The 10,635-nt window shown below is 67.3% G+C and overlaps 1 protein-coding gene and 1 long non-coding RNA gene across 4 annotated transcripts; one reads left to right on the top strand and one right to left on the bottom strand.

Annotated features, from left to right (window-relative positions):
- Window positions 1–935: 935 nt before the first annotated feature.
- Window positions 936–9,043, top strand: STAT6 (signal transducer and activator of transcription 6). 3 transcript variants are annotated; one of them, XM_085316207.1, is made up of 22 exons: window positions 936–1,122; window positions 1,580–1,710; window positions 2,176–2,314; window positions 3,978–4,061; window positions 4,150–4,288; window positions 4,560–4,621; window positions 4,718–4,866; window positions 4,959–5,090; window positions 5,191–5,379; window positions 5,448–5,532; window positions 5,617–5,739; window positions 5,836–5,928; window positions 6,014–6,220; window positions 6,293–6,387; window positions 6,494–6,630; window positions 6,736–6,882; window positions 7,066–7,135; window positions 7,208–7,333; window positions 7,410–7,514; window positions 7,625–7,711; window positions 8,241–8,369; window positions 8,439–9,043. In XM_085316207.1, exons 2-22 carry the CDS (start codon window positions 1,595–1,597, stop codon window positions 8,632–8,634), a joined length of 2,610 nt encoding a protein of 869 aa, XP_085172333.1. In that variant the 5' UTR covers window positions 936–1,122; window positions 1,580–1,594; the 3' UTR covers window positions 8,635–9,043. The 3 variants fall into 3 exon arrangements, with proteins under 3 accessions (XP_085172333.1, XP_085172332.1, XP_085172335.1); XM_085316206.1 differs by having other exon boundaries at window positions 5,448–5,535; XM_085316209.1 differs by lacking the exons at window positions 936–1,122; window positions 1,580–1,710 and adding an exon at window positions 2,806–2,913 and having other exon boundaries at window positions 2,229–2,314; window positions 5,448–5,535.
- On the bottom strand, window positions 8,979–10,629 carry LOC146589445 (uncharacterized). Its single transcript, XR_014897174.1, has 2 exons — window positions 10,445–10,629; window positions 8,979–10,359 (listed from the first exon to the last, which is right to left on the bottom strand). It is a non-coding gene; the product is annotated as an uncharacterized LOC146589445 (long non-coding RNA).
- Between the last annotated feature and the right edge of the window lie 6 nt (window positions 10,630–10,635).

Raw genomic sequence — 10,635 nt, 5'->3', positions numbered from 1 at the left:
AGAGTGGCACGGCACTTCCAGCCTGGGCTCGTGTGGGGAGAGGCAGTGCTCTCTGCCACTGTCTACCTGCAGCCTGGGGCGCCTTCGAGGTGGGATCAGGCCCTGCAGCATGGGCAAGCAAGAAGCAAGAGACTGGGGGACATGTCTGCAGGGGGGACGCAGCTACAAGGGGTATGCGCCCACAGGAGATGCACCCACAGAGGGGTCGTGCCCACAGAAGATGCACCTGCAGGGGACACAGCGCACTGCCCTGGCGCTGCGGGGCTGGCGATCGATCATGCCTCTCTGGCGGCCCCATGCACCCCGGGCCGACACTGGGGCTGGGAATGCGGGTCCCTGCTCGGCCCCAGCTCTTGGTGTCGGGCCGTGGTGGTGGTGGCTGCTTGCACTGGGGCAGGGTGCAGCCCACCACGATGCCTGTGCAGCCAGGCCTCCTGCTACCGGGCACCACAGCCCAGTGACCGAGCAAACACCGTGTGGCTGCTCCCTGCCAGCTGATATTGCGAAGGCGCCGGGAGCCACCGGCGCTGCCGCGGGAAACCTCGCGCAGTTTCGCCCCGGCCGGGATGTTATTGCAGGAGCCGCGTCTTGGCAGGGAAGGGCTGTTTGTCGAAGCAGCGGGGAAGGGAAGCGCTGTGTGCTGGAGCCACCAGTTGGGAAAGGAAGCCAAGTTGGGCACGGCCAGATCGGAGCGGGGGGGCTGCGCCCGTCCCGCAGCTGGGAGCAGCTGGGAGCGGCACCTCTCGCAGCCTCTCGGCACATCTGGGCATGCCCGGCTTACGCTCCGGGAGCGGGTGCGCCGGCCGGCGGCCGCCTGCCAGCCTTGAGCAGAAATACAGGTTGGAGCGGGGCGGGGGGGAGGACGGGCCCGGTCCRGGCGCGCGGAGGCCCTTGTTTTGTGCTCTCCGCGACGTTGCCCTAGTGACGTTGGCTTCCTTCCCTTCACATGGTTTCTTGGCGTCCCCAGCAGCTCCACCTCCTGCCCGCGCTGCTGGGGCTCTCGCTGCGCGGCAGAGACCCACTAAGGAAATCGCCGGCCGCGGGGACACGTGACGCCTTCGCTCACGGGGACGGGAAATCGGCCGCAGGAGGACGGGCCGGGGCCTGGGGCCCCCTGGCCAGGTGGGCGCCGGGGCGGCGGGGGTCCGTGGGACGAAGGCAGCTTTCTGCCAGCACGTCTCGGCCCTGTTCCCGCTCCCACTCCCCTGGCGATCGCAGGCCGCGGATGCCGGTGGTGCACCAGGATGTGCCTGGGCAAGGGGCTTTCCCACGAGAGAGCAGCAGGGGCCCTGCCACGGCCCCCCGCCCCAGCACAGCGGCTTCCCCACGGGCTTCCCCAGTGGGGCCGGACCTGCACCCCCTGCTGAGGCCAGCAAGCCGAGGCGCAGGCGGCCCTGCATTGCCCAAGAGGCTCCGCAAGGATCAATCAGCGCTTCCTGTTCCTCCTCCTCCTCCCAGCATGGATTTGCACCGCAAGCTGCCGGGCCAGGCAGCGGCAGATGGGGCTCCCTCATGCGTGGGGGAACCAAGGCACYGGCCCCCTCCCAGCTCACGACCACTCGCCACTGCCTCTCCACAGGTGACGGCTCCCAAGATGTCCCTCTGGAGCATCGTCTCCCAGATGCCGCCAGAAGAGTTCAGCAGCCTCTTCACAGAGTTCCCCTACAGCCTGCGCTGCCTCCTGGCCGACTGGCTGGAGAACCAGCCCTGGTGAGTCCCCGTGGTGCCACCGGCCGGGCGCTGCTGCGCTTTGGCACAGCGTTTGCAGCAGGCTCCCCTTTTGCGCCCAGGAATGATCATGGCAGCAAATCCCTCCCTGCGATGCGGTGGCACCGCTGTTCTCCAAGGCACGGCTTTAAGGAAGTGTGTCTTCCCAGTGTGGAGCAGTGGCTGGGCCGTGTGTCCTGCACGAGGCTTTGCCGCCACCACAGTGGGTCCTGGCTGGCGTTTGTGTGCAGCAGAGAGCTGGCTGGTCGGGCCCTCTCAGCTGCCCTGTCCCGTTGGGAGTGCAGCTTGCCCTTGCTCACAGCCACCGCGCAGCCAGTCCCTGCAGGGATGCGCACCGCGCCGGCACGGCCAAGCCCCGGGTGCCCCCACTCTGCCAGGGCTGCYGGGCTCGGGACTGGCGGGACGGGAGGGCGGCTTGGCCTGCTCAGCCCTCCTCTCCCTTCGCAGGGAGTTCCTCCATGGCTCGGACGCCTTCTGCACCAGCATGGCCACCGGCATGCTCTCGGCCATGCTGGAGAAGCTCCGGAGTGCCACCAGCAGTGACGGGCATCCGTGCCAGATCCTGCAGCAAGTCAGCAGCCTAGAGGTGCGGGGCYGGCTCTGCTGCCGGTGCGGTGCCTGGCCCACTCAGTCCCTGCCTCGGACGCGCCGGTGGGAAGGGGGCTGAGGCGGCGAGCGGACTCCTTGCCGCAGCCGTTCTCCAGGCCGGCGCCATCCAGCAGCAGCGGGTTTGCAAGGACTCGAGCCATGGCGGCATTTCCACGGGCTCCCCCAGCCCTCCCTGCCCAGCACTGGTGCCGGCTGTGGCCCTGGCCGGCTCCGCGAGAGCCCCGGCCCCTGCCGCTCGCGGTGCTGCTCGGCGGCCTCAGCGGCCGCCTCGCCAGATGTTCCCCATTTTCTCCTCGAGTGTTTGATTTCTCCTTCCTCCGCGCAGTGTTTTTGCGAGTCCTTGCTGCATTTCCTCCCGCCGTGTGTGCATGTGTGCTGGGTTTCTTTTTCTGGGCTGTTTTCTCTGTTTATCAAGATCTCTTTGAATTTTGCTCTCTGTCTCTGTTTTTCCCCTCTCTGTGATTGCAGATTTAATCCCTGTCCTCTCTCTCCTGCCACTGAAGCTCTTAATGTAGGGGCTGAATGGTGCTGGCTCCCAGAGCCCACTTCTGCTTGAAACCCCCTTCTGCTTTTTTGGTAACAGACATTTTTAATATGCAACATTTGGGAAGGGGTCAACTTTAGTCATAACTTCTGGGGAACAGGGTAACTTTCCAAGACAATGTTATTGTTTGCTTTTTGGAAAATCTTTTGGGAAGCTTTGCAGATGTTTCAGAGTTTAGTCCTTTTATTTAAAATCCTTGGAAAGAGCCACCCTGCCACGTCCTCCCACCCTGCCGTCATTGCTTGTGCCGTAGGAGCAAGAAGTTGTTGCTGCGTGGTGCCTGGCTGCAAGGAGCAGGCGCCGCACTGTGCTGCGCCGGGCTTTGCTTGCGGCACGAGCAGCCAGTGCCAACATGGAGCTGGCTGGGTCAGCTGCCAAGTGGGAACTGGGTGCTCTTGCACCGGGTGAACGCAGGGCGAGGAGAGCGGCCGTGGGAGCACTGGGAACGTGGAGCTGGGAGACAGCTGGGAGGTTTCCAGGTGCCGGTGGAGGGCGGCGGGAAGCAGTGTGCCCACTCCACAGCTGCAGGACTGTGTCGGGACAGGAACCGGGGCTCTGCCGGGGCTCCAGAGAGAGCTGGGGAGCAAGGGGCTGCCCAGCAGAGCCCCGGCCCTGGCGGAGCCGCTGCGGGAAGCAGCCGAGGGAGCCGTCCGGCAGCTGGCACCCAGCTCAGTGCTGCTGTTTTGGGAAGTAGTTAATTTGGGAAACACAGAGGGCCGGAGGAGCTGGCACTGCTCAGCAGGCAGCAGCCATCTGGGAAATTCCTGTCAGTGTTTTCAGTAGGAAGTGTTGATCCGCCCAGGCTGAAGGTGTCTGGGAAAGTCATCACCAGGTGCAACACCAACAATGTCGCAAGGGGCTGCTTGCAGAAATAGAGATTTTCCTTTTTAAAAAAAATTTGAAGTTTTCACCTGTTTTTATGCCCAGTTTTAAGTGGATTTGAGGACGGGAATTGGTTATTTTGGAAGAGCACATGAGCRCTTGGTTGCGGTGGTGCCCAGGCGCCGGGTCGCAAGCACTGGGCTCTGGTGGGGCGCCGTGGAGGCGGCGGGCACACGCCCCCCCCCCGACGCCCCGCTCTGCTCCCTGCCCGCAGAGCACCTACCGGCGCGACCCGCTGCGGCTGGTGGCCGTGCTGAGGGGCATCCTGGAGGGCGAGAAGGCTGCTGTGCTCAAGAGGGTGCGTGACGGCTGGCCACGCGTGGGGCGCCCCAGGGCCGGGGGGGGACCGGCCCGCCACCCCCTCACCTCGCATTCCTCTGCCCCAGGACCGGCACCTGCCCCTCAGCTTCCACCGGCGGCAGGAGGAGCTGAAGTTCGGCCTGGGGCTGCAGCGGCTGCAGCACCGGGTCCACGAGATCCAGGCGCTGCGGGAGCGGAGCTCGCAGCTGCGGGACAGCGCTGGAGGTGAGCGCAGCGCCGGCGGGTGCCGGGACCCATCCGGGGTGCTGCGGCCRGGCGTGCGGGGCCCTTTGCAACCCGGCAGGAGCGCCGGCACGCTGCGTCTGCTCCTGGAGCAGCGCTGGCAGGCGCCAGCGCCCATCCGGGGTGCTGCAGCCGGGCTTGTGGGGCCCTTTGCAACCCGGCAGGAGCGCCGGCACGCTGCACCCGCTCTGGGTGCGGGGGCTCACGGGGCGGCGCCGGYGCTGACGGGGCTCCCCCTTCCCTCCTGCCGCAGGCTCCCTGCCGCCAACCGTGCGGGACCTGCAGCTGAAGCCAGAAGGACAACCCACGGAGAGCGTGAGCGGGGGGGCTGGGGCTGTGGGGCCGGGTGGTGGGGCTGGTGCGCGGGGGGCCAGCGCGGCGCAGAGCCCTGCGGCCCTCGCTGCCCCACAGGAGCTGCCCGCCCTCGTGCTGGAGGCCACGAAGGAGCTGGAGGCAGCCAAGCAGCAGGTGCTGAAGAGGATGCAGATCTGGAAGAGGCAGCAGCAGCTGGCGGGGAACGGGGCTGTCTGCGAGGAGCACCTCGGCCCCTTGCAGAAGAGGTGAGGGGGCACGGTGGGGAGAAGGGRCCCCGTGGCGCCCGCGGCCCTGCAGCCCGCCGGGCTCAGGGCACCGCTGCCGCTCTGCCTTGCAGGTGCGAGAGCCTGGTGGAGGTGTATTTCCAGCTGCAGCAGCAAGTGCTGGCAGCCAGCGCGGAGCTGGGCCCCGAGCTGCTGCCCCGGCTCCTGGAGCGCTTCGCCGAGGTCTTGTCTAGCCTGGTGAAAAGGTAACGGGGCGGCGGGGGCCGCGGCGCCGAGGCTGGAGCAGCGCCGCGGAGCTCTGGCCGGAGCTGGCGCCGGCCCCGCCGTCACCCCCGTGCCTGGCAGCTCCTTCCTGGTGGAGAAGCAGCCCCCGCAGGTGCTGAAGACCCAGACCAAGTTCCAGGCGAGCGTCCGCTTCCTGCTGGGCCCGCGGCTGCTGAAGGCGGCGGCCAAGCCCTACATGGTGCGCGCCGACATGGTGACGGAGAAGCAGGCACGGGAGCTGGCGCTCGGCGCCTGCAGCAACGCGCTCAGGTGAGCCGCGGGCGGGAGGCTGGGGCCGGGGCCAAGCCACCGCGGCCCCCTCACCCCCCTCCGCCCAGCGAGAGCACGGGGGAGATCATGCACAACATGGTGGCCCTGGAGACCAACCCCACCAGCGCGACCTGCTGTGCCAACTTCAAGAACGTGGTGAGTGGTGGCCGCCGGGGGCTGCCGGGGGGCTGGCGTGAGCCGGGGCAGTCGGGTGATGCCGGCTCGTCCCGTYGCCAGCTGCTGAAGAAGATCAAGCGCTGCGAGCGGAAGGGCTCTGAGTCGGTGACGGAGGAGAAATGTGCCGTCCTGTTCAGCACCACCGTGGCCCTCAGCCCCAGCAACCTCACCATCCACCTCCAGGTACTGTCCCCGCTGTGGGGCCGGCGGTGCGGAGCCCCAGCGGTGCCAGCAGGCTCCCACGGGATGCCCGGCTGAGCGGGGCCCCGGCTCCCCCAGGTCCTGTCCCTGCCCATCGTGGTCATCGTCCACGGGAACCAGGACAATAACGCCAAGGCCACGGTGCTGTGGGACAACGCCTTCTCCGAGATCGTGAGTGCCGTGAGCCGGCGGGAAGGGCTGCGGTGCGGAGCGGGGCTCGCCCAGCCCCGGGACTGAGGCTGTTGCCCCGCCGCAGGACCGGGTGCCCTTCATGGTGGCTGAGCGGGTGCCCTGGGAGAAGATGTGCGATACGCTGAACCTAAAGTTCATGTCGGAGGTGCAGACCACCAAGGGGCTTCTCAAGGATCACTACTTCTTCCTGGCCCAGAAGATCTTCAACGACCACAGCGCCAGCCCGGAGGACTTCCAGAACCGCAGTGTCTCCTGGGCCCAGTTCAACAAGGTTGCTGAGGRGCTGGCTGGGGTGGGCCAGGCCCAGTGGGGCTGGGAGCCTCACCGCCCCTCTCTGCCCCAGGAGATCCTGCCCGGMCGGGGATTCACCTTCTGGCAGTGGTTCGACGGAGTCCTCGACCTCACCAAGAGGTGCCTCAAAAGCTACTGGTCAGACAGGTGGGTGCCACAGGGTGTATGCAGCCAGCTCGCAGCAGAGCCGGGGACCRGCCGCAGGAGTCCTGGGTGCCACCCCACTGCCCTGTCCCTCTGTCCGTCCCTCCAGGCTCATCATGGGCTTCATCAGCAAGCAGTATGTCTGCAAGCTCCTGAGCACACAGCCTGACGGTACCTTCCTGCTCCGCTTCAGCGACTCGGAGATCGGGGGGGTCACCATCGCTCACATCATCCGGGGCAAGGACGGTGAGCGGGGGCTGCCGAGGGTGCTGCCGGGGGGGAGCGGTGGCTGCTCGGGGAGCAGGCGCCGGAGTGCTGCCCTGCACCGTGCTGTGCCGTGCCGCCCCGCAGGCACCAGCCAGGTGGAGAACATCCAGCCCTTCTCGGCCAAGGACCTCTCCATCCGGTCCCTTGGCGACCGCATCCGCGACCTGGGGCAGCTGCGCAACCTCTACCCCAACACCCCCAAGGACCAGGCCTTTGGGAGTCACTACAACAGTGAGCGCACGGCGTGGGGCCGGGCGCGCCTCTGCCGGGGGGAGAAGCGGAGCGGGAGGCTTTGGGAGGGAGTGGGGGTCCGGGTCCCTCCAGCAGGTCCTGCTGGCCCAAGAGCCTGCAGGRAGCACGCGGGCTGGCGCCAGGCTGGCACGGCACCTCACGGCACTCCTCCGCTCCGTGCAGAGGAGCAGACGGGCAAGGACGGCCGAGGCTACGTCTCCACCGCCATCAAGATGACAGTGGAAAGCGAAAGGTGGGTGCGTGCGAGCACGCCCTCCCAGCCCGACCGTGCGCCCGCGCTGACGGCAACACCGTCTTCCTGCAGGGAGCAGCAGCCCCCGGGCACCACCGGAGGCCCCCCCGAGGCTGCCGCTGCGCAGATGTTCGGGCTGCCGGTGCTGCGGCCCGAGCTGCAGCACGACAGCCTGCAGACGGTGCTCAGCCCCATCTGGTGAGCTGGCGCGCTGGCTGGGGCTGGAGGGAGCCACCTGCGCCCGTTGCTTACCCCTCCCTGTCCGTGCTTGCAGCCCCCCTGTGCCCTTCTGTGCCCAGCCCGTGCCCTCCAGCTACCCCGCAGGTGAGGGCAGCGTGAGCATGATGGTCTCCGACAGCATCGGGTCCTCCTTCGCCAGGTGGGAGCTGTGCCGCGCTGGGGGGACGGGCGGTGAGCCGGCCTGGCGCCCTGCTGCYGCAGGGGCCCAGGCAATCCGGGGGCTCACGGCGCTCCTGCTCCTCTCTGCAGCACGTCCCCGATGCTCTCACCAGCCCTGGCCATGGATCCCGCACTGCCCCACTGCCCCGAAGCCTTTGGGAACCCACCACTGCCCATGTAAGAGCCGCCACATGCCCAGGGCATGTGTGCACATGTGGCAGGACATGTGCGTGCGTGCCAGTGCATGCACACACATGGTGGGGTGTGTGCATGTGTGGCAGTGCATGCACACGCRTGGTAGGGCTTGTGCACACATGGTYGGGCATGTGCCTCTGTGGCAGTGCATTCACACACGTGACAGGGCATGTACATGTGTGGCAGTGTGTTCACACAAATGGCAGGACATGCGCACATGTGGTGGTGCGTTCACGTGTTGCAAGGTGTGTGCATGTGCGGTGGTGCATGCACAAGCATAATGGGGCATGTGCACACGTGGTAGTATGTGCGTGCATGGTAGGGCATGTGCACGCTGCAGCGCATGCCTGCATCCTGTGCATGCATGTGCCAGAGCAAGGGACATGCCCCAGCATGCCAGTGCTCTGCAGCTGGCCTGCAGCGGGTTCTCCCCCTGAGCTGAGCATCCCGCCAGGGGCAGGGAGCTCTTGCCCAGGCTGTGCACGACCCCATGTCACTCTGTGCCCCCCAGGAACTTCATGCCCAGCCAATTCCTGCCCAGCGGCCCCTCRCCAGAGCCACAGGACGAGGAGATGCCTGAGATGGGCCTGTTCCCATCGCCGCCGCTGCTGGAGCCGCAGCCACAGGGCTCCCCAAGGTGGTAAGCATGTGGAGGCCGGGGGGGGCAGTGGGGCCCCCAGCCCAGCTCAGCCTACCCCTTGCCTCCCAGGATGGTGCCTGGCATGGAGCTGCCACCGAACTCTGACTTTGACCAGTTCCTGGAGGAGATGTCGCTGGAGGGCTCCTCGCTGGGCCCCCCTTTCACGGCCCCCCCACCACGCAGCACCTACCCCAGCCCTGGCCCCTCGTGCTGGGGGCTGGCGGAGCCGCGCTGGGATGACGGTGTCCGGCCAGGGCAGGCGTGAGTCCTGCGGGGCGCTGGGCTGGGGCCACCTCGCTCCACAACGCCCCCGTGCCTGCTTTTCCGGACTCCATGCAACTTGCGCCGGGGTGGAAACTCTGGCGGGGGAGGGATTTTCCATGGGGGGGACAGCACCACGGTGACGCCCTGCTCCCCTCGCCCGCGTATACGCTGCACTTTGGATACAGCCGCTGTTGGTGGGTGCCGGCAGGCACCGCATCCCCCCCGGGGGGGGCACTGCGGGCCAAGTGTGCCGCGGGGGCGGCAGCCATGCCGGGGGGCACAGGCTCCCCGCTGGGATCAGGCCGACACAGGGAGAGGGGAGCCTGGGGGCGCAGGGCAGGGAGGTAAGCCATAAAATAAAGTTTTATTCCAAAATAACAAAATAAATAATCTACTGTACACATTACAAAGGAAGAGTCGCTAATGCTCTAAAAAGACACCACAGAGTCCTACGGGGGGGGGGGGCAGGGGGCCGGGCCGCCCTGGCACCGGGCACATGCCGCCTGCCGTGGCCGGGCTGCATGAGGCTCCTGGYGGCAGCCGGGCTGCAGGCAAGCAGGTGCAGCGCTACACCCTGCGCGTTGGCTCAGGGGTGCGCGTGCTCCACTGGTATGCACGCTTGCTGCTGCCTGGTGTGCTGAGGTGTGCATGCATGTGTGTGAGCACACGCCCGCCACACGATGCATGTTTACTGYGAGCATGCATGCTGCAGGTGGGCGTGAGCATTCCTGGGGGCTGTGTGCTGCGTGGTATGGGGTTGCTGTGTGTGTGTGTGTGGAGGGGGGCACAGCTGCAGTGTGTGTGYGCAGCATGGTATGCACACATGGCGGGGGGAGTGTGTCATAACACACATGCATGCTGAGCTGTGCATGGAGATGCTGCATGGAGGTGTGTCCTTATGGCTGAAATGCATGTGCATGCCACRTTGCACATGGATTTACTGTGAGGAGGTGTGTGTCTGCAGCTGAAATGCGTGTGCATGTGCTGTGGGGAGGTGTGAGTGCAAGCCAAAATGCACGTTTATGCTGAGCTGTGCATGGATGCACTGCGGGGAGGTGCATGCCTGCAGCTGAAATGCACGTGCATGTGGAGCAACATGTGAATGTGCTTTGGGGAGGTGTGCACCTATGGCTGAAATGTGCGTGCATGTGGAGCTGCGCGTGGATGTGCTGCAGGGAGGAGGGGGGGTGTGCAAGCCGAAATACATGTGCATGCGGAGGTGCACGTGGATGTGCTGCAGGGTTGTGTGTGCAAGCCGAAATGTGCGTGCGTGCAGAGCTGCGTGTGGATGTGTTGCGGGGCGGTGCTGCGGGGGTGGCGCGGCGCTCTGCGTGCCAGCGATGCCCGTTGTGCCTCGGCACCCGTGGGAGGCAGCGCTGACACCAGCGCTGGCGGCTCACGTGCCGGGGGCCGCGCTCGCCCCTCCGCAGCGCCCGGGGCCTGTACAGCGGGACGGAGGCGCTCGAGCRGCGGTGGCCCCGCGCCCCTCCGGGGCGAGGGTATTGCTGCTGCCAGGAGCGGGTCCGCCTGCCGCGGCTGAGGTAACGGGAGCGCCGGTGCGTGGCGGGGGCGCCGGGCCCCCCGGGCGCCGGCCCCCAGCGCCTTATTGCTTCGTTAGTGGTGGCGGGGCTGCGGGCGCCTCACTGCCGGCTGCTCTCCTGCTCCACCTTCACGGCGCCGCGGGGAGGCTCCGGCGGGCCCCGCTCGGCCGGCCCGTCCTCCGGGTCTGCGGAGAGCGCGAGCGCGGTCAGGGCTCGCCGCGCGGCACCTTCCTCCCCTCGCCCTCCTCCTCCTCCTCCGGCTGCGCTCACCTGGCGCCGGCGGCTTGGCGGGCGGGCAGGGGCTGAGCCGCCCGGCGCGCTCCCGCGACACCAGCCGCGCCAGCCGCAGCCCCTCGTCCATCAGCGTCTGCTGCAGGAGGTGCCGGCTCCAGAGCCCGTGCGGCGGCAGCCCCAGCGGCAGCTCGGCGGCCGCCCCGGGCGGCGGCGTCAGCCGGGGACAG

This window comes from Rhea americana, unplaced genomic scaffold (assembly GCF_003343005.1).
Source record: "Rhea americana isolate MKP2758 unplaced genomic scaffold, rheAme1 scaffold_457, whole genome shotgun sequence".
Taxonomy (NCBI): Eukaryota; Metazoa; Chordata; class Aves; order Rheiformes; family Rheidae; genus Rhea; species Rhea americana.
This window is presented reverse-complemented; position numbering and strand designations above follow the sequence as displayed.